This window comes from Narcine bancroftii, chromosome 1 (assembly GCF_036971445.1).
Source record: "Narcine bancroftii isolate sNarBan1 chromosome 1, sNarBan1.hap1, whole genome shotgun sequence".
In the NCBI taxonomy this organism is placed as follows: Eukaryota; Metazoa; Chordata; class Chondrichthyes; order Torpediniformes; family Narcinidae; genus Narcine; species Narcine bancroftii.
Genome location: NC_091469.1, coordinates 346,537,939 through 346,562,569, shown reverse-complemented (window position 1 = coordinate 346,562,569; position 24,631 = coordinate 346,537,939). Strand labels below are relative to the sequence as shown.

The window sequence follows — 24,631 nt, the reverse complement described above, 5'->3', positions numbered from 1 at the left end:
GAGTACTGTGTGCATTTCTGGTCACTAAATTATAGGAAGGATATCAATAAAGTAGAAAGAATGCAGAGATTTACGAAAATGTTACCTGGGTTTCAGAATACAGATTACAAAGAAAGATTGAGCAAATTAGGTCTTTATTCCTTGGAGCTTAGAAGGTTGAGGGGGGATTTGATAGAGGTATTTAAGATTATGAGGGGCATAGAGTTGATGTGGATAGGCTTTTTCCTTTGTGGGTAAGAGAGATTGAAACAAGAGTTCATGAGATAAGAGTTAAGGGGAAATAGTTTAGAAGTATCATGAGGGGGTACTTCTTCACTCAGAGAGTGATGCCTTTATGAATGAGCATCTGGGAGAAGTAGTGGCAGCAGGGCCCATTTTGAAATTTAAGGAAAAATTGGATAGGCATATGGATGGGAGGGTTATGGGAAGGGTGCATGTAAAAAGGGTCTAGAGGGAAGTACTTAGTTTGGTTCAGACTAGAAAGGCTGAGATGGCCTGTTTCCATGCTGTAATTATTACATGGTCATATTGTGATATGGTTAAAACAAGAAAGTTTGTAGACACTATGGTTGAAGTAAGAACACAATGCTGGAGAAACTCAGCAGGTCAAACAATGTCCTCTATATAGCAAAGATAAAGATACATCACTGATTTTTTGGGACTGAGCCCTTCATTAAGGAATGGAAAAAGGTAAAGGGGAGGTGTGGGGAGAGATGCAAGGTCCCAAAGGCAGGATGTAATAGGTGGAGAAGAGAGGGAATGGACAGCAGCAAGCAGGGAGACGGGATGGCTAGTTGAACAGAGAGGGTGGAGAGCTGAGGAAAAGAATACAGGGGACAGGGAAGGGAAGAAGAAAGGAGAGCAGGTTAGGAGAAACTGAGGTCAAGGTTAATGCCATCCAGCTGAAGTGTGCCAGATAGTATATGAGAGATAGTACATGAGGCCACAGACAGACATGTGACTATGAGAGTGTGACACAGAACTGAAATGGTTGGGCACTGGAGGTCCCTGTCACTGGTGCTGATAGAGTGAGGGTGCTTAGTGAAATGATCTCCCAGTCTGCACCCAGTCTCTCCGATGTAGAGAGGGAGCACTGGATGCAGAAGTGAAGTGTTGCTTCACTTGAAAGACCTGTTTGGCATGGACTGTGGTGAGGGAGGAGGTGTGAAACCTCCTGCGGCCACAGGGGAAGGTGCTGGGGGGGGGGGGGGGGGGTAACTGGTAGGGAGGGATAAGTGCTCGAGGGAGTCACAGAGGAAGTGGTCACTATAGAATGATGAGAGGGGAAGAGAGAGAAAGGTGTGTCTGATAGTGGGATCCTGTTGTAAGTGCTGTACATTTTGGAGGATAATGAGTGGGATGGTAAGAAAGGACAAGGGGAATCCTATTTTAATTGTGTCTGGAAGCAGAGGGGGATAGGGCAGATGAACAGAAATTAAGGAGATGCAAGTGAGGGCTGAGTGATGGTGGTGGAGAGGCAGTCATGTTTGTGGAAGAAGACAGACTTCTCAGAATATCTGGACTGGAAGACCTCATCTTGGGAATAGATGCAACAGAGGCAGAGAAATTGCGAGAAGGGAATAGAATCCTTGCAGGGGACAGGGTGTGAGGAAGTGTAGTTGAATTAGTTGTGGGTGTTGGTGGTTTTGTAAAATATGTCAGTGGAAAGTTTTTCTCCCGAAACAGAGACGGAGAGATCCAGGAAGGAGAAAGAGTTTTCGGAGATGGATCAGGTGAGTTTGTGATCGGGGTGGAATTACTTACTACCTGTGCTCAACTCCTTTACCCTGTTACATGACCAGGATAAAGGAATCTAGTAATTCCAAACACTAGATGGTGCTCCATGCTGATAAACATCTGTTCCTTAGATTAGTGGTCCGCTCTTATACTATATTAATTATTTCTGCAGTGCATATTGTCACATTTATGATGTCTGAGTTTAAGGATAATGACAGTATTACCAACATCCAAAAGATATATAGCCACTCTATAAATTAGTGTTTTATTATACACATTATAGATAGGGCAGCATGGTTAGCATGGTGGATGATACAGCGCTGTTACAGCGCCAGCTATCTGGACCGGGACCAGGGTTCGAATCCTGCGCTATCTCTAAGAGAGTTTGTACCTTCTCCCCATGTCTGCATAGATATTCTCCAAGTGCTCAGGTTTCCTCCCACCCTCCAAAACATTCCGGGGGTCAATTGGGTGTAATTGGGTGCATGGACTCAAGGGTTGAAAGGGACTGTAACCACGTTGTAAGTCAAAATTTAAAAAAATTAAAAATATCTCTTCTGAATCAGGTGAAGTGGCTTTGATGTCAGAAATGTATGTAGTCAGTTTTGTTTTTATGGTCATCCACATTTAACTGTTTTATAAAAAAAAACACTGATTAAGGGAAAACTATTAATTCCAGTGTTTACTATTGTTTTCCAAAATTCAGCTCTGGTCTTTTATTCGAGGTCTAAAATAACTAAATGTTGTAGATTCCCACAATATGCATCAAACCAATTTGTAACCAACAAATAAAGCTGAGTTTAGGTTCTTCCTTCCAGGACTAAATATAATGCACCATTGAATCCTCATTAGAGAACCTGCAAAAAGAGGTATGTGTACTCGACCAAATGCCATGTGAATCAGTAGTCCTATTATTCCATATGTTATTACATCCTTTAGTTCCTCAAGGTAAGGTTTCCAAGCCTCCTCCAGATAACAGATTAAAATGCTACTGTTCTCCTTTTTGACTTCTTAGCATTCAACATATTGCTGTCTTTTTGGATGGTAAAATTCCTTGAATTCATCGAAAAAAATACATTGACTATTTCTATAATAAGCTTGTTGAAAACCTGGGGATTAAAGTGATAAGAATAAAAAAATTATAATAATAGAAAAACTAATAGAGAGGTGTGTCATCTCAGGCTACAGAATGCTTTTGAATCGGGGCAATGGCAGGGTGAATTAAATCCTAATTAATGTGAAATGAATCATTACGTGTGGAGGAAGAGTGCTAATAATAGTTGGATATTTACCATGAATGTTTGGGGCTCCAGGGAGTATTGGAGAACAAAGGTTTTGGTGAACACATCCAACGATCACGATGGGTGGCAGTACTGATACATAGGGAGGTGAAGATCATTTGGAATCCAAGCCCTCTTCACCTAAGGTGCAGATTCAGAAAATGGAGAAATCTTTACACAATGTCTGCAGCTGCAATATTGTGTGCAGCTCCTGTGGCCTGATTTTAGGATGGGTGTGATTGTGCTGGAAGGAGTAAATAGGAGATTTATCAGGATGTTGTCTGCATCAAATATTTCAATCATAAGATGGATTTGCTTCCAATGGTGAGAGAAGGCTGAAAGGGATCCGAGAAGGATACAAAATTAAGAGAGATGTATATTGGATGGATAGATAAATAAAAAAAGAACCCCCCCCCCCCCCACATGCAGTTATTTCTAAGACTAGAGGTTTTAAGGTGAAGAGTAAATGGTTAAGAAGGGATCTGAGGAAGAGTTGCTTCACCCAGAGGATGGTTGCAATAGGTATTTGATGATGAGAGACATAGTGGGACTAAGGCCTTTTGTGTGTCCTGTGTGATTTCACGACTATTATTCTCAACAAAGTAGGTCTTCATATAAAAGGAAATATCAAGGTCTTTGTTAAATCCCTTGCACATGGTGTCATCCGCTCTGTTAAAGATCATCTGCACATCATGAAACTTGACATTTGAGTTTTCTGCAGACATTCATTGTGAATTGATTGCTCTATTATGATATACATATATATCAAGTCTCGTGGAGGATTCAGAATTTTACTGAGGTGCTTTGTATTCAGATGGTGGGTGTCTGTCTTTCCATCCTGTATTTTGTAAAATTCCTCTGGAAATTTTGTTTGACTTCTCTGGATTTCCTACATTAACCACAGTTGCAGATGAGTAGAAATCGAAGAAAAATGAGCATTTATTTTCATTCATGCTAATTTGGAGATTGGAGAATGGGAAGTAGCTGGTTGCCAGGCAACTGACAAAAATGAGCTTTGCTAGCCACACAGACAGGTGTGTACCTGAAGCACTTCAACAGAAACGTTGTACAACACAGCACTTTATAAAACGTACAACTACATTTCAGCCATTCCCTTCGTCATTCTGTTTATGAGCACTTAAAGTATTAGAAGGTTCAGTGATTTTGGAAGCTGTGTTTACTTCCTGCATATCTGTTTAAAAACTTGAATGTATGCTTACATGCTCTAATACTCATTATGTTTTCACTGGCATGTGATAGGTGTCTTCCCATTCTCATCAATTCATGAGTGGGAATGGGGCAAATATCATTTTACAGCTTTATATTATACCTTCAAAATGTATTTTGAGCCATACCTAGATATCCAATGCTACACATTTAGTATGTACAACCTAACAGTACACTTATGAACTAGTATAACTAGACATTGCAGAGACAGGCCCTTTTGTCCATTGAGTTTGTTTTCACCATTGAGCTCCTGTTAACCTGCAGTTATTTTATTTTGTTCTCCCTTCATTTCAATCACCCCATCTCCAAATTCTACCACTCACCCACTGGCATCAATTTATAGTGAACAATTAAATTTTTAAAAGATAAAATTTGACATCCAGAATGATTAAAAAAACAGCTCCTGACCACGTCCTGCTGCCCAATTACATTCAATTGACCTAAAACCCCATTATGTTTTGAATGGTGGGAGGAAACCCACACAGACACAGGGAGAACATACAAACTCCTTATAGACAGCATGGGATTCAAATCCAGGTCCCTGGTTCTGCAACAGCGTTGCGATAACCACTAAAATAACTGTGTTGCCCTGAACAACCAACTTGTCCTGCAGATGTGGGAAGAAATCAAAGTAGCAAAGGTAAGCCCACACGATTAATGTTCTTCCATGACATTAAACCAGACATGGTTAGTAATTGACTCTGATGAGAAAAGATTAGTTCACACTGCAGAGGATAATTGTCAGTCCAGACTGCTTGTAGCTGTCTATTAATGTTTATATCCCTCTCACTTCCCTGGCAATCTCCAACCTTCCCCTGTCTTTAAACTAATGGCAACATGGGCATTATATCTGCCACTAGTCTCACAGAACTGGCAGGTGAACTTAATTTTCAGGGCAAATGGGGAACTGTTTCCCCATCATTGCTTTAATTGAAGAACTAAGGATGTACCAGCCTCAGTCATTGAGCTGTAATTTGCAGAAAATGCCTATTTTGTTTATGTCCAGAGGCTGATGCAAATTACTGAGATGCACAAGAGTCAAGAATGAGGCTTACACCTGAAATTCACAATTAAAGTGAAGTGCCAATTGATGAAGTAGACAAAGACGATGTGGTCAAACAATAATCATGGCTTTTATTAGCAGAAACTCATGGTACAATAATGAAAGACAATAGGTGCATATACAGTTATATCCAAAGGGAGTGTCCTTAACAGTAGAGATAATCCCAGGGGGACCAGAATCCTGGCAGAGGTATTTGCTAGGGCTACTCAGGATCCTTTAAACTAGAATGGTTGGGGGGAGGGAACAAAAGAGTACAGAGCAGGAAGGAGAAGGTTAGAATGCAAACAAAGAAAGTTTGTAGTAAGTATTTGAATATGGATGGGCAGGTGATAGAGAAGGGAAATGCTCTGGAAGAAGATGAAGGGCAATTGGCAGGAAAAGTAAATAATGTTGTTATTAAAGATGAGGGAAAACAGGGATTAAAAATTGGGAAATCTCTGAAATTCATATATTTTAATGCCAGGAGTATTGTAAAAAAGGTGGATGAGCTGAAGGTGTGGATTGATACTTGGAAGTATGATGTGGTAGCGATTAGTGAGACATGGTTGCAGGAGGGATGTGATTGGCAACTGAATATCTCTGGGTTTCGTTGTTTTAGGTGTGATAGAGTCGGAGGGGCAAGAGGTGGTGGGGTTGCATTACTTGTCAGGGAAAATATTACAGCGGTGCCTAGGAAGGATAGATTAGAGGGCACATCCACGGAGGCTATTTGGGTGGAACTGAGGAGTAGGAAAGGAGAGGTTACACTTGTAGGGGTGTATTATAGACCACCCGGAGGGGACCGAGACCTAGAGGAGCAAATCTGTAGGGAGATAGTAGATATTTGTGATAAGCACAGGGTTGTAATTATGGGAGATTTTAATTTTCCACATATAGATTGGGAAACACATTCTGTGAAAGGACTGGATGGGTTAGAGTTTGTGAAATGTGTGCAAGATAGTTTTTTACAACAATATGTAGAGGTGCCAACCAGAGAAGGAGCAGTGTTAGATCTACTGTTGGCAAATGGGATGGGTCAAGTGACGGAGGTTAGTGTTGGCGAGCACTTCGGGCCCAGTGATCATAATGCCATCAGCTTCAATGTCATTATGGAAAGAGAGAAGTCAGGGCCAAGGGTTGAGGTTTTTGATTGGGGAAAAACTAGATTTGAGGAGATGCAAAAGGACTTGCAGGGTGTGGATTGGGACAATTTGTTTTATGGGCAGGATGTAGTAGAGAGATGGAAGTCTTTTAAAGATCAGATTTTGAGAGTGTAAAAGCTTTATGTTCCTGTTAGTTTAAAAGGAGGGGCAAAAGGTTTGAGAGAGCCGTGGTTTTCAAGGAATATTGGAAACTTGGTTCGAAAAAAAAGGGAGGCATACATTAGGTATAAGAAGCATGGAATTAAGGAGATGTTTGAAAGATACATTGAATGTAAAAGGAATCTTAAGAGAGGAATTAGGAAAGCTAAAAGAAGGTACGAGGAAACTATGGCAAGCAGGGTGAAAACTAATCCAAAAGAGTTCTACAAATATGTTAAAGGTAAAAGGAAAGCTAGAGACGAAATTGGTCCCTTAGAGAATCAGAGCGGAAAACTGTGTGTGGAGCCTAGAGAAATGGGGGAGATATTGAACAGTTTCTTTTCTTCGGTATTCACTAAGGAGAAGGATATTGGGAGATGTGAGATAAAAAAAAGCAAATTGGGTAAATATGGGGAATATAGAGATTACAAAAGATGTAGTTTTAGGGCTTTTGAAGAATATAAAGGTGGATAAGTCTCCGGGACCAGACGGGATCTTCCCCAGGACATTGAGAGAAGTGAAGGAGGAAATAGCAGAGGCTCTGGCGGTAATTTTCCAAATGTCATTAGATATGGGGATAGTGCCGGAGGATTGGCGCATTGCGCATGTGGTTCCGTTATTTAAAAAGGGTTCAAGGAGGAAGCCTGGCAACTATCGGCCTGTAAGTTTGACGTCTGTGGTAGGTAAATTAATGGAGAAAATTCTTAGAGATAGTACTTATAAACATCTGGATAGACAGGGTCTGATCAGGAGCACTCAACATGGATTTGTGGGAGGAAGGTCATGTTTGACCAATCTGATTGAATTTTTTGAAGAGGTGACTAGGAATGTGGATGAGGGTAGCGCAGTGGATGTTGTCTATATGGACTTCAGTAAGGCCTTCGATAAGGTACCACATGGAAGGTTAGTTAAGAAGGTGCAGTCTTTAGGTATAAATTTTGAGATAGTCAAATGGATTGAACATTGGTTGAAAGGGAGAGGCCAGAGAGTGGTAGTGGATAATTGTCTGTCAGGTTGGAGGCCGGTGACCAGTGGTGTGCCTCAAGGATCTGTATTGGGCCCATTGTTGTTCGTTATATACATTAATGATCTAGATGATGGGGTGGTAAATTGGATTAGTAAATATGAAGACGATACTAAGATAGGTGGAATAGTGGATAATGAAGAAGGTTTTCAAGGATTGCAGAGGGATTTGGGCTGCTTAGAAAAGTGGGCTGAAAAATGGCAGATGGAATTTAATGCTGATAAGTGTGAGGTGCTTCATTTTGGTAAGAAGAATCAGAACAGGACATACGTGGTAAATGGGAGAGCATTGATGAATACAGAAGAGTAGAAAGATTTAGGAGTAACGGTACATCGTTCCCTGAAGGTAGAAACTCACGTGAATAGGGTGGTGAAGAAGGCTTTTAGTATGCTGGCCTTTATCAATCATTGCATGGAATATAGGAGTTGGGAGGTGATGTTGAGACTGTATAAGACGTTGGTACGGCCTAATTTGGAGTTCTGTGTGCAGTTTTGGTCGCCTAATTATAGGAAGGATATAAACAGAGTGGAGAGAGTACAGAGAAGGTTTACCAGAATGTTACCTGGGTTTAAGCATCTAGAGTATAGGGAGAGATTGGACAGATTAGGGCTTTATTCTTTGGAGCATAGAAGGTTGAGAGGGGATTTGATAGAAGTATTTAAGATTATGAAAAGGATAGACAGAGTGGATGTGGATAGACTATTTCCGTTAAGAGGAGGAAAGATTAAAACAAGAGGACATGAGTTAAGAATTAAGGGGCAGAGGTTTAGAGGTAACATGAGGGGGACTTCTTTACTCAGAGAGTGGTAGACGTGTGGAATGAGCTTCCGGGAGAAATAGTGGCGGCGGAGTCAATTGTATTATTTAAGAAAAGGTTGGACAGGTATATGGATGAGAAGAAGATGGAGGGTTATGGGCATTGTGCAGGGAGGTGGGACTAGAGAGGGGTGTTTGGTTCGTTGCAGACTAGAAGGGCCTAATGGCCTGTTTCTGTGCTGTAAATTGTTATGTTATGTTAATGTTAGTACAGCAAGGCTCGCCAGAGGGGAGACAGGCAGCTTGGCAGACATTCACCGCAGAAAGATCTTCTGCCAACTCACCATTACTGTTTAATAAATTGAACCATAGAACATTACAGCACAGAAAACAGGCCATTTGGCCCCTCTAGTCTGTGCCAACCATCATCCCCCTAGTCCCACTGACCTGCTCCCATTCCATAACCCTCCAGGCCTCTCCCATCAATGCACCTATCCAATTTACTCTTAAAATACATGATCGAGCCTGCATTCATCACACCAGATGGCAGGTCATTCCATACTTCCACGAATCTCGGAGAGCTGGCTCCCCACTCAGCTCTGGATCACCTCAAAAGCAGCAATTCATACATACGGCTACTCTTCATGCACTACAGCTCAGCCTTCAACTGCTGGTCAAGAAGCTACAAACTCTATGCCTCTGTACCCTCCTCAGCAACTAGATCCTTGACATTTTTATTGGTCAGTATGAATTGGAAACAACGTCTCCTCACTGATCATCAGTACAGGTGCACCCCAAGGATGTGTGCTTACCCCACTGCTCTACTTGTTATACAGCCCTTACTGTGTGGCCAGGCACAATTTCAATGCTATCTACAAGTTTGCAAATGACACCACAGCTGTTGGCAGAATCAAAAACTGCAATGAGTAAGCATTCAGGATGGACAGCAGCAAAACCAAGGAAATGGTTGTGGACTTAAGGAAGAATTCAGGGGAATGTAACCCAGTCCTCATCGAGTGTTCAATAGTGGAGAGGGTCAATAACTTCAAATTCCTGGGTGTCAACATCTCCGAGGATCTGTCCTGGAGCCTCATAAAGAAAGCTCATCAGCGGCTATACTTTTGAGGTGTCTGAGGTGGTTCAGTATGTCACTGAAGACTCTCATAGAGGGCATACTTGCTGGTTGCATCACTGTTTGGTATGGAGACATCAACTCTCATGACAAGAATAAACTCCTGAGTGTTGTTAAATCAGCCTGTGAATTCACAGAGGTCAGCTATGTGAGGCAGTATCTTAAAAAAAAAGCTGCCTCTATCCTCAAAAACCCCCACCACTCAGGCCATGCCCTCATAACTCTGCTACCATTAGGGAAAAGGTACAGGAGCCTAAAGACGAGCACTCAGCAGAACATGGACAGCTTCTTCCCCACTGCCATCAGATTCCTGAATAATCAATTAACCAAACACACTGCCTTACTTTTTGGGCACTGTTATTATTTTATTTCATTTTTATAGTAATGTTATAAGATGGTTATAATATGAATGTTTGGTCAATGACACTGCTGCCAAACAACAAATTTCATGACTTGTTCATGACAATAAATTCTGATTCTGTATGAGTCAAGAACTTCTCCCTAATTTTCCCCCTAAGCTTTCCTCCTGCAGCTTAAAACTATGTCCACAACAAGACTATGAAAAGTGCAGACAGTTTTCCTCATCTTGAAAATTGCATCTTAGCTTCTGTATCAGCATCTCGGAGTACTTGAGAGAAAGCACCAATGTTGTCATCCTTAAATCTTCCAGATCCACTGGCACTAAACCAAATGATTCCCATTGGTCAGACCTTGTCATTTGCATGTGAAAATCAGGCATCTGAAGTAGGCTTTCTCTTCTGAGCTCCATCAAAGCAAAGGATGAGCAGACCGAGAGAGGAAACAAATATTTTTGAAAAGAATGCATCATGCCCCCATGGATGTCTCTTAAGTTTGTGGCCCTGGGCTGCTCAAATTTTGATGGAATATAAAGGATGACATTGAGAACTTTAAAGATTTTTTTTCAGGAGAATGTAGGAACTCAAATAAATGCAGTAAAACATGGACTACTTTGCAGACTACCCACTTAATCTGCCAATTATCCTAACCTGTGGCAGACTGGGTTCCACATTGACCTCTGAACCTATGGAACTGTAGTGTAACCAAGTCATCTTTAATTTTGGGGGACTGCACGAGAAGGTAATTTGTATAAGCATCCTACCCATAAGCATTTATTGCACTTTATATGCTCTTTATTTGGGCTTTCTGTGAGCTAAACCAGTTCTCTTTTGATATCAGAAAGAATTGCAGTTTACAGCCCTAATAACAAGGCAATACTTTGTTGACGAGGCAGTCAGATGCCTATTACTTATGTACATCAAAACAGGTGGGTGAAACCTTTAGTTTTTGCTTGGGAGTGAACATTTACACTGAATTGGCAGTTCTTCCTGTGATCCTTTCAGGTAATTATGACAATCAGTGCCGAGGACAAAGACTTGCCACTCACAGCCCCAGAATTTCACTTCAGTCTGTCACCTGAGGAGGATACCAACCCGAATTTCACCATTCAAGACAATGGAAGTAAGATTTGCTTTCTATTCTATCTTCTCTGTTTCTTTGAAAAAATGGCAAGCATTTTCCATAGAATTCGCTTCAAGCTCATTATTCAAAGGTGCTTTGTGTCATGTACTTGACTAGTCATAGCAATATGAATAGCCATGATTCCAAGATTTTGACGGTGTTTATATGTGTAATCATCTTGGTGCAATTTGAGATCTTTACTGCTGATTTTGAAGCTGTAGAACTTCCACCTTATCTATTTCCTTCATTTTAATATGTTAATTCTTTTGAAAATTTTGTTTATTTTTTTAATTTCCTCATTACAATTCCATTAACTATAAGCTGCTTTGAGCCACACTGAGATTGTGATGGCACCACAAAAATAGAAATATTTCATTCTCAATCTTTCTTGTTATTTCACATCCACCATACATTTACATAATTTTGGATGCCATTTTCTGATCTTATGTCTTTTCATCTCATCTCGCAACTGAGAGTAGATGAATGATTTATTCTTGTGTCATTCAGCCCACAAGAGATTATCTCTGCAGTGTGAGAATCCCAAGCCATGTTTCTCTGTGCTCCTTCTTGTTCATGTGCCTGGGATTCTTTCTCTGACTGATAGTGCCACTGGCAGCCAGGCTCTTGCCAGGTTCAACCACAATGTTGCTGAGTATGACCATCTCAAGAGATCAGGTAGGGACCTCAGCTGCTCTATACATCCCAAGGACACTTTCAGGGAATGTGTTGGTTGGCAGGTTAATTGGCCAATATAAATGACCTATTGTTGGAGAGGTAGAATCTGAGGAGAGTTGATGAAAATGTGCGGAGAATAAATATTGGATTGATGTGTAAATGGGTGGTTTATGGATGGCATAGTCTCAATGGACTGAAGAGAATGTCTCAGTGCTATATATTTCCATGACTATATGACAGAATTTTGCACAAACTTAAAGAGCAGAAAGATCAACAAAGAGAATAACTCAGAGTTAACAATACCTAGTGCTGATCATGGTTATTTTTGATAAATGAGAGGCATACAGCCTTGCCAGTGAATAGGTTGAATTTAGGCTGGCAATGAATGTTAGGAAGACAACATTGGTGCAAAAGGAATGGGTTGCCATTAATCAAGGTTGCCAGATCTTTATTGGGTTGAGGGTATTGTGGGATATGCTTTTTCTTTGGCTTGGCTTCGCGGACAAAGATTTATGGAGGTGTAAAGTCCACGTCAGCTGCAGGCTCATTTGTGGCTGAAAAGTCCAATGCGGGACAGGCAGACACGGTTACAGCAGTTGCAAGGGAAAATTGGTTGGTTGGGTGTTGGGTTTTTCCTCCTTTGTCTTTTGACAGTGAGGTGGGCTCTGCGGTCTTCTTCAAAGGAGGTTGCTGCCCGCCGAACTGTGAGGCGCCAAGATGCACGGTTTGAGGTGATATCAGCCCACTGGCGGTGGTCAATGTGGCAGACACCAAGAGCTTTCTTTAGGCAGTCCTTGTACCTCTTCTTTGGTGCACCTCTGTCTCGGTGGCCAGTGGAGAGCTCGCCATATAACACGATCTTGGGAAGGCAATGGTCCTCCATTCTGGAGACGTGACCTACCCAGCGCAGTTTGATCTTCAGCAGAGTGGATTCGATGCTGTCAGCCTCTGCCATCTTGAGTTTTTCGATGTTGGTGATGAAGTCGCTCCAATGAATGTTGAGGATGGAGTAGAGACAACGCTGGTGGAAGCGTTCTAGGAGCCGTAGGTGATGCCGGTAAAGGATCCATGATTCGGAGCCGAACAGGAATGTGGGTATGACAACGGCTCTGTATACGCTAATCTTTGTGAGGTTTTTCAGTTGGTTGTTTTTCCAGACTCTTTTGTGTAGTCTTCCAAAGGCGCTATTTGCCTTGGCGAGTCTGTTGTCTATCTCGTTGTCGATCCTTGCATCTGATGAAATGGTGCAGCCGAGATAAGTAAACTGGTTGACCGTTTTGAGTTTTGTGTACCCGATGGAGATGTGGGGGGGCTGGTAGTCATGGTGGGGAGCTGGCTGATGGAGGACCTCCGTTTTCTTCAGGCTGACTTCCAGGGCAAACATTTTGGCAGTTTCCGCAAAACAGAACATCAAGCGCTAAAGAGCTGGCTCTGAATGGGCAACTAAAGCGGCATCATCTGCAAAGAGTAGTTCACAGACAAGTTGCTCTTGTGTCTTGGTGTGAGCTTGCAGGTGCCTCAGATTGAAGAGACTGCAATCTGTGCGGTGCCGGATGTAAACAGCGTCTTCATTGTTGAGGTCTTTGGGATATGCAATCAGGATATAAATGCCATTGAGAGACACGCCATCTTTAATGCACAGAATTGGGAGTAAGGGTAGGCCATTCAGCCTCTCAAAGGTTTTTCTCCCATTCAGATCACTTACAGAAACTCACCCATTCAGTCATTCTTCTGTAAACCTCTAACCATGTAATATGAAATGTTAGCAACATCCCTCAAAGAACATATATAATAGCAACAAAATTAATTAACCAATAGATTACTGGTTATTTTTTACAATGTAACCCCTGGTTGTAATAAGCCTTGAATTTCCTGAACAGATATAGAATTGTTGAATAGATTATCAGAGCCATATAAAGTAACACCTGAGTCAGTCACAAGCAGAGGGGCTTAATTTGTTTTCTTGGTAATAATTGATCAGATATATGTGTCAGGAGGGCTAACATAAAAAAAAGGTCTCAGATGGATTTTAAGAACAGAATAGAACAAAATTGGAATGCAATTTTCAAGGACATGGTAGTCTCTTTTGAAATAAAGCAGTTTTGTGCAAACTATAATCATTAGATTTTGTCGGACATTAATTGTAGTATAAGAACTTGCATGTAACTGAATTGTAATAGCCACAAATTGCATTGTTATAGTGTCCTTTCAGGGAAACATTCAAAGATACATAAATTTGGCAACAAACCATTTAATATGTTAGTTAGTGCTGAGGCTAAAATTAGGCTGAGATTCGTAGTTTCTCGTCGAATAAGGAAATTATTCAGATCTTCTCTGGTACAGGAAGCTATGAGCAAGAATAGTCCATTCAAACACTCAGTTATTTTACTCTTTATTAGAGCTGCGCTGGATGGGTCACGTCTCCAGAATGGAGGACCATCGCCTTCCCAAGATCGTGTTATATGGCGAGCTCTCCACTGGCCACCGTGACAGAGGTGCACTAAAGAAAAGGTACAAGGACTGCCTAAAGAAATCTCTTGGTGCCTGCCACATTGACCACCGCCAGTGGGCTGATATCGCCTCAAACCGTGCATCTTGGCGCCTCACAGTTCGGCGGGCAGCAACCTCCTTTGAAGAAGACCGCAGAGCCCACCTCACTGACAAAAGGCAAAGGAGGAAAAACCCAACACCCAACCCCAACCAACCAATTTTCCCCTGCAACCGCTGCAACCGTGTCTGCCTGTCCCGCATCGGACTTGTCAGCCACAAACGAGCCTGCAGCTGACGTGGACTTTTACCCCCTCCATAAATCTTCGTCCGCGAAGCCAAGCCAAAGAAGAAGAGAGCTCCAATGTCCTTCAGAAATCCCAATCAGAATTCTTCTGCGGGCTTGTACATAATTTATCTTCAATAGTCATTATCCAGCAGCAAAATCTGCCAAAAAAATAATGAGACAGTTGGTAAAGTGGTAGAGAGGTTTAGGCTGAAAATTCCATAGCTTGGCCTGATGAAGCAAATACATTCAAACATCTGTAAGAGTGAAGAATTAGAAAAGTGAATTTAAAAATCAAGGCTTTGATTAACTGGCTCAGCAATGAAGGATGGGTAAATGGGATTTTGCAAAAATGTTGATTATTAATGCAAAATTTTGGATTGGCTTGGATGACATAGTGTTGCTTTCTCAATGCTCACACCAAAGTTGACCTCCAGAATTATGAATGGAGCTCGCATGATCTACCTGTGACTGTATAGTTTTCTTCTGGATGCTTTGGATTCCTCCAGCATCCTGTGTGTGGCCCTTTAATTGGCTTCTGTAGCTTTTTTCTCATGGGCAGGTGAGTAATTGGGGAGAATTGATGAGAATGTCAGGACAGATGAGGGTTTCAGGAGGATGTCAAAAGAGATAGAAGAAGAGCCATATGTGGTTTCCGAGGGGGAAAAATGTCCCTCCTTTATACTAAGCAGCGATGCAATAAAAAGATTATCTCCTAATCAAGCACAAAATGAACAGTCCAATTCAGATGCACACAGTTGCCAGGGAGATCTATGAAATTGATCACAAGCAAAAGTAGTCCAAGGCAGGGATTATAAACAATAAAGAAAATAAAGAAAGCCAGGTAATGAGAGTGCACTTGAAATAATGTTCCTTTTGAATCTCTCACACAGTTGTTACAACTTGTATAACTCATGGCAATTTTGATAAGGAAGAAAATTCTAGTTTCTTAATAAATATTCAATTACTGTGACTGAAGTAAACAAATTAACCATTTGTCTCATTAAGAATGCACTGTGTTCAAACTCTCTGCCAGGTTTCTGACTTTGTAATCCCTACCACCTCCTGCCCAACCCAATTTATCAATAGTCAATAGACAATAGGAGCTGGAGTAGGCCATTTGGCCTGTCGGGCCAGCACCGCCATTTTAGATCATGGCTGATCATTACCATCAGTACCCCTTTCCAGCCTTATCCCCATAACCCTTAACTCTGTTACCCACAAGAGTCTTATCTAACTCTCTTTTGAACATAGTCAGCGAATCCGCCTCTACCACCCTCTGTGGCAGAGCATTCCACAGATTCACACTTATCTGGGTAAAAAAATGCTTTCTCATCTCCGTCCTAAAGGGCCTACCCTGTATTCTTAAACTATGCCCTCTAGTCCTCGTCTCCCCCATCATTGGGAACAAGTAATCAGACTTCACCTTGTCTATCCCCCTGATGATTTTGTATACCTCAATCATGTCCCCCCTCATCCTTCTAAACTCCAATGGATACAAGTCCAGTTTTTCTAGCCTTGCTGCATATGACAACGCTGCCATCCCTGGAACTAACCTTGTAAATCTGCGCTGCACACCCTCTATAGCTAGTATGTCCTTCCTCCAGTTTGGAGACCAGAACTGGACGCAATACTCCAGGTGGGGTCTCACCAGGGCCCTGTATAACTGCAGAAGGGCGTCTCTGTTCCTATACTCCAATCCCCTCTTTATGAAAGCCAACATTCCATTTGCCTTCTTCACAGCTTTCTGAACCTGCATGCTAGCCTTCAGTGACCGGTGAACAAGTACACCCAGATCCATTTGCACTTCCCCACTCCCTAGCTTGTCTCCATTTAAATAATACTCAGCTTTCCTATTACTTCCCCCAAAATGAATAACCTCACATTTGTTCACATTGAAATTCATCTTCCATTTAGCCGCCCACTCCTCCAGCCTGTCCAAGTCCATCTGCATTTTCCTTACATCCTCCTCACACCCCACACCGCCACCCAGTTTAGTGTCATCTGCAAATTTGCTCATGTTATTTATAATCCCCTCATCCAAATCATTAACATAAATTACAAACAACTGAGGACCCAACACCGATCCCTGAGGCACTCCACTCGTCACATCCTGCCATTCTGAAAAAGACCCATTTATTCCAACCCTTTGTTTCCTATCTCTTAACCAATTTCCTATCCATGTCAGCACCTTACCTCCAATACCATGCTCCCTGATCTTGCCCACTAGACTCCCGTGCGGTACCTTATCAAAGGCCTTCTGGAAGTCCAAATACACCACATCCACTGGCTCTCCCGAGTTCACCTTCTTTGTCACATCCTCAAAAAATTCCAGAAGGTTAGTCAAGCATGACTTACCCTTAAGGAATCCATGCTGACTAGCCCTTATACTATTATTACTGACTAAGTGTTCTGCTATTTCTCCTTTTATGATGGACTCCAATATCTTCCCCACCACTGATGTCAGGCTAACCGGTCTATAATTTCCCGTTTTCTCCCTCCCTCCTTTCTTAAAAAGCGGCACCACATCAGCCACTCTCCAATCCTCAGGGACCTCCCCGGAATCTATGGAACTTTGGAAAATGTCGACCAGTGCCTCCACAATTTCCATAGCCACCTCTTTAAGCACCCTAGGATGCAGCCCATCAGGCCCTGGGGATTTATCAGCCCTCAGTCCCAACAATTTACTCATAACCTCCTGCTTCTGGATCCGGATATCCATTAGATCCCCTACCTCATCGGTAAAGTTCCCCAAGTCTCTTGGTACCGCATGACCACTACCCTCTAACTGACTATAACCTATATCCTCCTTGGTGAAGACAGTTGCAAAGTATTTGTTAAATTCCTCTGCCATCTCCTTGTTTCCGGTAATAATTTCACCCTTGCCCATTTTCAAAGGGCCAATTTTAGACCGAACCAATTTCTTCCTCTTCACATACTTAAAAAAGCTTTTGCTATCCTCTGCAATATTATCTGCTAATTTCCTCTCGTACTTCATTTTCCAGTCTCTTATGGCTTTCTTAGTTACCCTCTGATGTTCTTTAAAGGTTTCCCAATCCTCTAATTTCCCACTCCGCTTCGCTATCTTATAATTACTCCCTTTGGACTTGATAATGCACTTGATTTCCTTAGTTAGCCAGGGCTGCCATTTGCATCTCCTAGAGCCTTTCCTCCACTTTGGAATAAATTTGTCCTGAATCCTATGAAAAATGTCCATAAAAACCTGCCAGTTTTCCCCAGTTGTCCTCCCAGCTAGTGTATCTTCCCATTTTATTTTGGATAGCTCCTCCCTCATAGCTGCAAAATTCCCTTTATTTAACTGAAGTACAGATGCTTCCGACTTCCTTTCCATTTCCCTTTCTAATTGCAGCTTAAAAGTAACCATACCATGGTCACTATTCCCTAATGGCTCCCCTACATCAAGGTCACTTATTAAGTCTGCGTCGCTGCACAGCACCCAGTCCAGAATCGACGTCCCCCTGGTAGGTTCCTCCACTAGCTGTTCCAAGAAAGTATCTCGTAGACATTCCATAAACTCGCTCTCTTGTGTTCCTGCCCCTGTCTGATTATCCCAGTCCACCTTCATGTTGAAGTCCCCCATAACTACCGTATTGCTACCACTTTGACATGCCACTCTTAATTCCTGATTTATACTACTACCGATATCTGAGCTACTTTTCGGAGGCCTGTAAATGACCCCCATTATATTCCTCTTGCCCTTGCAATTTCTTAATTCAATCCAAACAGACTCTACCTCACCTGTTTCAATGTCCTTCCTTTCAAACGCCTGAATCTCATTTCTTACCAACAGAGCTACCCCACCTCCTCTTCTTAACTTTCTGTCCTTTCTAAAGGACGTGTACCCTGGAACATTTATTTCCCAATCCTGCCCTTCCCGCAGCCATGTCTCCGTTATTCCGACAATGTCATAACCTCCCATCGCCATTTGCGCCTGAAGCTCATCCATTTTATTCCTTACACTCCTTGCATTCATACACAATACCTTGATGCCATACCTCCTTTCTCCCTCCACCTTGGTTCTTGGTGCATTCGTTCTTATTCTCCTATCACTTTTAGCTCCCTTATTCCTTATTGTTTCACCGTCTATCGGAACCATCCCTATATACTCTCTCCTATCTACTTCCCTATCAGTCCTGTTCCCTTCCCCCTGCCAAATTAGTTTAAATCAGCTCCGACAGCTTTATTAAACCTAACTGCCAGTATATTGGCCCCCTTCGCATTCAGGTGTAAACCATCCCTCCTGTATAGGTCCCGTCTTCCCCAGAAGAGATCCCAATGGTCAATGAACCTGAATCCCTGCACTCTGCACCATTCCCTCAGCCACATGTTTAACCTCTTGATTTTATTATTCTTGCCCCCACCCTCAAAATCTATTACATAGGAACCAATCAAATGAAGTTCAAAGAAGGTTGAATATGATGCTGAGTGGTTATATAGCATGTAAACAACTACAGATAATCTGCAGACAATTCATTTTATTCCACTGGCAAGGCCTTTATATTGATTAGCAATGACAAATCATTAATCAAGAGAATTTCTATTGAATGTTTATATTTGTTTATCCAAGAAACAGCCATTTACCGATGTTTAGCCTATATTCCTCTTTACCTTCCCTTTCTATGTCCCTGTCTAAGAGTATTTTAAACATTGCTATCATACTTGCCCCTACCACTTGTCCTTTTCATATTCAGATCATCATCTGTGTGAAAAAGAGACCCTCAGATCCCTTGCAGAATTTTTCCCTCTCACCTTGAATCTATGCTCTCTAGTTTTAGACTCCCCTATCCTTAAAACAACCAATGACCATTTACTTTATCTCCACCCTCATGGTTTTTATACCTTTATAAAGTCCCCCAGGGGAAGATGTCCCAGCTTCTACTTGTAGTTCAAGCCCACCAGCGACAGTAAGATTTCTGTGAGTCCTTCCTGATCCTTTTCCAGCTTAATTACCTGTTTCCTATTGCTGGCAATTAAGAATAGACTGACTGGCTGGTTCGATTTGGTTTGTGTTGCCTTTTATAAACAGTGCAAATCTGCTCAGGCTGAAAATATAAAGGAACTACTTGATAGAAACAAGCAAAGAATTGCTGGAAGAATTCAGCAGGTCAGACAGCATCCATGGTAGAAATGGTCAATCAACATTTCAGGTCTGGGCCCTTTATCAAGACAGAGCATGTAAGAGCCAAAAGGTGCGTACTTACCTTGTTAGTCGGCATCCCGGACGGAGTCCATAGGCTGGGTATGGCCATCTTGATTCCTGCATGCATGCGCGAGTCTTTGGTTGGCGCATGAGCAGTGAGTTCGCGAATTGGAGTTCAGATGGTTGCACAAATTCAATATCATTATGGCACTTAACTTTTCAGGAAGTACAGTCGCTGTTGTGCCTTCCTAACAAGTGAGTAGATGTCCTGGGTCCATTATAGGTCACTACTTAAGTGGAATCCAAGGAGCTTGGTGCACTCTACTCCCTCCACTACAGTTATTGATGTTTAGAGGGTGGCCATTGCTAGTCCTCCTGATTCACAAAAACCTGCATTTGTGCAGCACATGCCAAGCAGCAGTACTGTGAAGGTAATTCTTTAGTTGAGTATTCTCTTCTGTAATGTAAAACAATGCAGCAGGTACTTTGCTTGTATCTAGCTCCAAAGAAAAGTGAAATTGTGAATGCAGTTAAATATTGGCCAGGGCCCCAAGGATAATTTCTGCTCCCTTTGAAAACTGTCATGGAAACTCTTTACATGAATTTTAAAAAGACTGTCTTTTAACTTTTATCTCTTAAAATAAAACACTTCCAGCAGTTTGACCACCAAAGCATTTGGAGTTTTGATATACATTTTTGTGGTTATATGTCAGAATTTTGAGTTGAACCCATGTCTGTCTCACTCAGAGGTAAGAATGTGAATAACTGAGCCAGAGATGAGAAGAAGGCAAAGTTGTGTGAGGTCAGTTGAACAGCTCTGTGAAGAGGCCAGAGGCAGGGCCATGTCCTGCATTGTAGTATCAGTCTGCAATATCTTTGAGTTTTGTAATCTTTCTCTCTTGTGCTTGTATTAGACAATACAGCTGGAATCTTATCTAAGAGGAATGGCTACAGTCGTAGGCAATTGGACCTCTATTTCCTTCCAGTTGTGATCTCAGACAGCGGCTACCCTACACAAAGCAGCACCAATACTTTGACGATACGAGTCTGTGGGTGTGATATGGATGGCACAATCTTATCCTGTAATGTGGAAGCAATCTTCCTGCCAGTGGGCTTGAGCACGGAAGCACTGATAGCAATTTTGCTTTGCATTATTATACTCCTTGGTAAGTCTAAGATTGTAACATGGTACTTTAAGGCTTGCCTGATAACTGACGTCACACATTGGACAAAAGATCTTAGAGGCTGCACAATTATTAATAAAGCTGAATGAGTTCAAATGCAAATGCCTTTGAGCATTATGGTTCCCTGATCTTGTGACAGTTGTAGCTTAAAACTGTGTGTGCACACACAAAAAAAAGGTCTGAACTGGACCAACATTTCTCGTGTCACACTTAAAATATACATAGATGGGCATATGAAGACAGAAAACTTTATATGGTTGCAAACCTGATCAGCAAATGTAATTAAATTAAAATCATGCAAACCTTCAGCACACTTATGGTTGACCTCATCCATGCCATCATTGATTCCTATCTATACCTTTCACAATAGGCTGCATTCCTCCAGGCTTTCCCCTCCAAATGCCTTTTAAATCATCAGAATATCATCTGCTTCCACAACATCCTCTGGCGTCTAGTTCTGAATATTCACCATCCTCATTGTGAAAAACATTCATTTCAGATCTCTTAAATTTCTTCCCTCGCACTTTCAATGTATGTCCTCTAATTCTATATTTCCTTGCTGTGGGTTCATGACTGACTATCTCTCCAATTTATGGTCCTCATAATTTATGTAAATCTCTATAAGGTCACCACTCAGCTTCCTGCATTCCAGAGAGAATAAAGCCAATTGATCCAAACTCTCCTTGTAACTGCAGCACTCCATTCTAAGCAACATCTCAGTGAATATTCTCCTCACTGCTGCCTGATTGTTTCTGTAGTGTGGCAATTAGAGCTGTGTGCAGTTTAGCACTGTTAGTCTAACCAATATTTTGTACAAGTTCTACATGACATCCCAGCTTCTTCTTTTCTCTCAGTTAACGCCTTAGTCTTTTAAGACCAGCATGTCAAAAACATTTATTTCAATACCCTATCCACCTGTAGAACCACTTGCAGAGAACAATGCATCTACACTCTAAAGTTTCTCTATACATCAATGCACTTTTACTATATATTGTCAAAACTGAATTTGACTTCATAATGTGAACTTGTCTGAATTAAATTCCATCTGCCAAGTTCCAACCTTTTTTCCAGCTGGCCTATTTTCCATCTGAACTATGTCTCAGAGTATCTTTAAACAATCTTGTTAATTATCTTTTAACACTAGCTTTGTTTGCAGTCAAATTAAACACAATCTGAAAAGGTTCTAAGCAGACAGATAGCCATGTCAGAGTATGGGAGTGCATTGGTTTGAAATAGAGTGACATAAAGTTGCTACTAAAAACTTTCTGCCAAATTCAGTGAAGGGCAGCAAAACATGCAGGCTCTGTTTGGCCACTTTAACATCCCACCTTTTCTTCTTCATGTCCAATTGTTGGATTTGATAGAAAACATGTTTTAAGGTGATTGAACATCATAGGAATATCTAACGATCATAGGAATTTATCTACTGTTTTCTGTGGTAAATGTGGGATATATGGTGATCAGCCCACATTAAATTTCACTTCTGAAATTTTTGTTGCATTGAAATTGATTTAATTGAATGTTGAAAGGGGAAGACAATTTTCATATTTCTTGTATGAAAGAGGGCAAATTTCTCTGTTTACTTAGGTTTATTTTATTCTGGGGTTTCAGTTCAAGGGATTCTATCTATCTCTCCATCCATCCATCTATCTACCTACCTGTCAGTCAGTCTCTGGGTCTGCCTGTCTATCTACCCCTTTACTCCATCTTTTTATTAGTTATGATTTATCTTTCTATTTATTTATTGTCTGTCATTTTATTCATGTCTGTCCATCAATCAACTTATTTATTTATACTTATCTATCCAATTTGTCTATTTGTTTATTTATTTGTTTGCTTGGGTCAATTTAATTTACTATTTCAAATTTAAGCTGTTAACTGTTGAGTTACAAGCCTTGGTAATGAACTTTGACAATTCTTGAGATTATGCTGACATAACATATTTGCTAAAAAGAAGGAATGGATTATTAATTTTGCAACATTTTCGTTTAGTTATTGTGGTTCTGTTTGTGGCATTAAGAAGACAAAGGAAAAAAGAAATCTGCATGACTTCAAAAGAAGATATCAGAGACAACGTAATCAGTTATGATGATGAAGGAGGTGGAGAGGAGGACACTCAAGCTTTTGACATTAGCACATTAAGGAAACCAGATTTAATTGAAGATGTACAGCTTCGGAGGGATATAAAGCCGGAGACCCGCCATCCACAACATCAAACTCGAATAGTGCAAAACAATGCAAACATCAGAGACTTCATCGAACAGCGATTGCGAGAGAATGATACAGATCCTAGTGCACCTCCTTATGATTCACTGGTTACGTATGCATACGAAGGAAATTGCTCATTAGCTGAGTCACTCAGCTCTTTGGAATCAGTTAATGCAGATATGGATCAGGATTATGATTACCTCACCAGCTGGGGACCCCGGTTTAAAATACTGGCAGACCTATATGGAACAGAGAAAACCAACAGTCGATAAAATAGTTACGAGCAACAGTAAATATGCGGTTTGGTAATTTTAAGGACAAATTGAGTTTTGTCTCTTGTTTTGTTCTGGCTGCCATTATTATTTGCTATGTCAACTATGTTTTACTGTGAAATAGTATTATTAGATATCACAAAGAGATATTGTAACATTGTGAAATTGGGAAGAGGCAAGCTCAATCAGTTCTTTTGAACTGAATTGGCCATACAGTTGTAACTGCTAAAGGAAAACAAAGCTGCAGGTTTTTCTGTAATCTCCACTGAAGTGCCTCAATGAACACTGCAGATCTTTATGCTTTCCAATTAAGAGTGTGTTTTTATTATTCAACTAAAAGGTGTTCTTAAGTTGAATTAAGCGACACTTCAATAAAAGAACCAACAGCATAAATGTGGATGTGTGTACTGATTATATCGATTGTTGATCAGATCTCTTCTAAAAGTGAAGAAACTGAACTATTAAGACTCCATTGGGGTCATTTTGCGACCACATCTCTGTACTGATGTGCATTAATTAGATTGTACCAATGTGTTTCTGTTCGTGCTGTTAATTCACCTTGTTACAGATATTAGGATTCAGATGAAGAACCTTTAATTTCGTCTCTACTTTTTCCCTGATCTGTCTCTAACTGGAGGTAGACTCTTGCATTTCCTGACACATTCAGATGATCAAAGTTCAGTTCATGTTCACATATTCAAAATTTCCACCTTTGCCCTGTCCTTTTTCATGAACTTTTGAAACATCTTCTTGCGACCCTTCCACACTTTATTACCCCAAATATTTAATTGATAACCTTATTTATAGCCCTTGTTCTCCAATACACCTGACCAAATTTAACTCAAGTGAAACTTGTCCAAAGGGAACAGTTTCCTCCTTCCTCAGTTCCAATGCCAGTATTCCATGAATTGAATCCCTTCTCTTGCCCACCAGTCTTGGAGAGACCAGGAGGAATTCCCCTGCTCTTTTTCAATGAGTACTATGGAATCTGAGTGGGAAGACAGGGTTGTGGTTTAACTTCACATCTGAAAGACAGCCCATCCAAAAGAGTAACAGCATACTAATCTTCTTTTTCATTGACAAGATTGACAATTAAGCCAAGGTTGACACATTTAAACTTTGGTGTTGTGAAAAAGATAAGTGATCACTTGACTACAAATGGGAATCTTCCAACCCTAACTCAAATGTCCTTCAATCTCCCAACAGCTCTATTAATTTAGGTTTGTTTGATCCTGACTGTGGTAGACTTGTGAGGAGTGTGCAAATTTTTCTTGTGACCATGTAAAATATCCTCCTTCATCCAAAAGATATGTTGGTAGTTTAGTTTCCATTTAGAGCAATTGAATGGCAGTGAGAAGGGGGTGGCGGGGGGGGGGGGGG

General features: G+C 41.2%; 1 protein-coding gene across 7 annotated transcripts in view; it reads left to right on the top strand.

Moving 5' to 3' along the window:
• Window positions 1-23,630, top strand: part of LOC138749263 (cadherin-12-like) — a 352,525-nt gene extending 328,895 nt beyond the window's left edge. For 5 of the 7 annotated variants that reach the window (XM_069910439.1, XM_069910443.1, XM_069910449.1 and 2 more), the window contains 3 exons: window positions 10,861-10,978; window positions 20,502-20,753; window positions 22,764-23,630. In XM_069910439.1, coding sequence (XP_069766540.1) covers window positions 10,861-10,978; window positions 20,502-20,753; window positions 22,764-23,251 — 858 coding nt within the window. In that variant the 3' untranslated portion in view covers window positions 23,252-23,630. Of the gene's footprint in view, window positions 1-2,555; window positions 2,607-10,860; window positions 10,979-20,501; window positions 20,754-22,763 lie in introns of those variants that run through there. The other 2 variants (XM_069910480.1, XM_069910455.1) reach the window with 2 other exon arrangements.
• Window positions 23,631-24,631: the final 1,001 nt, after the last annotated feature.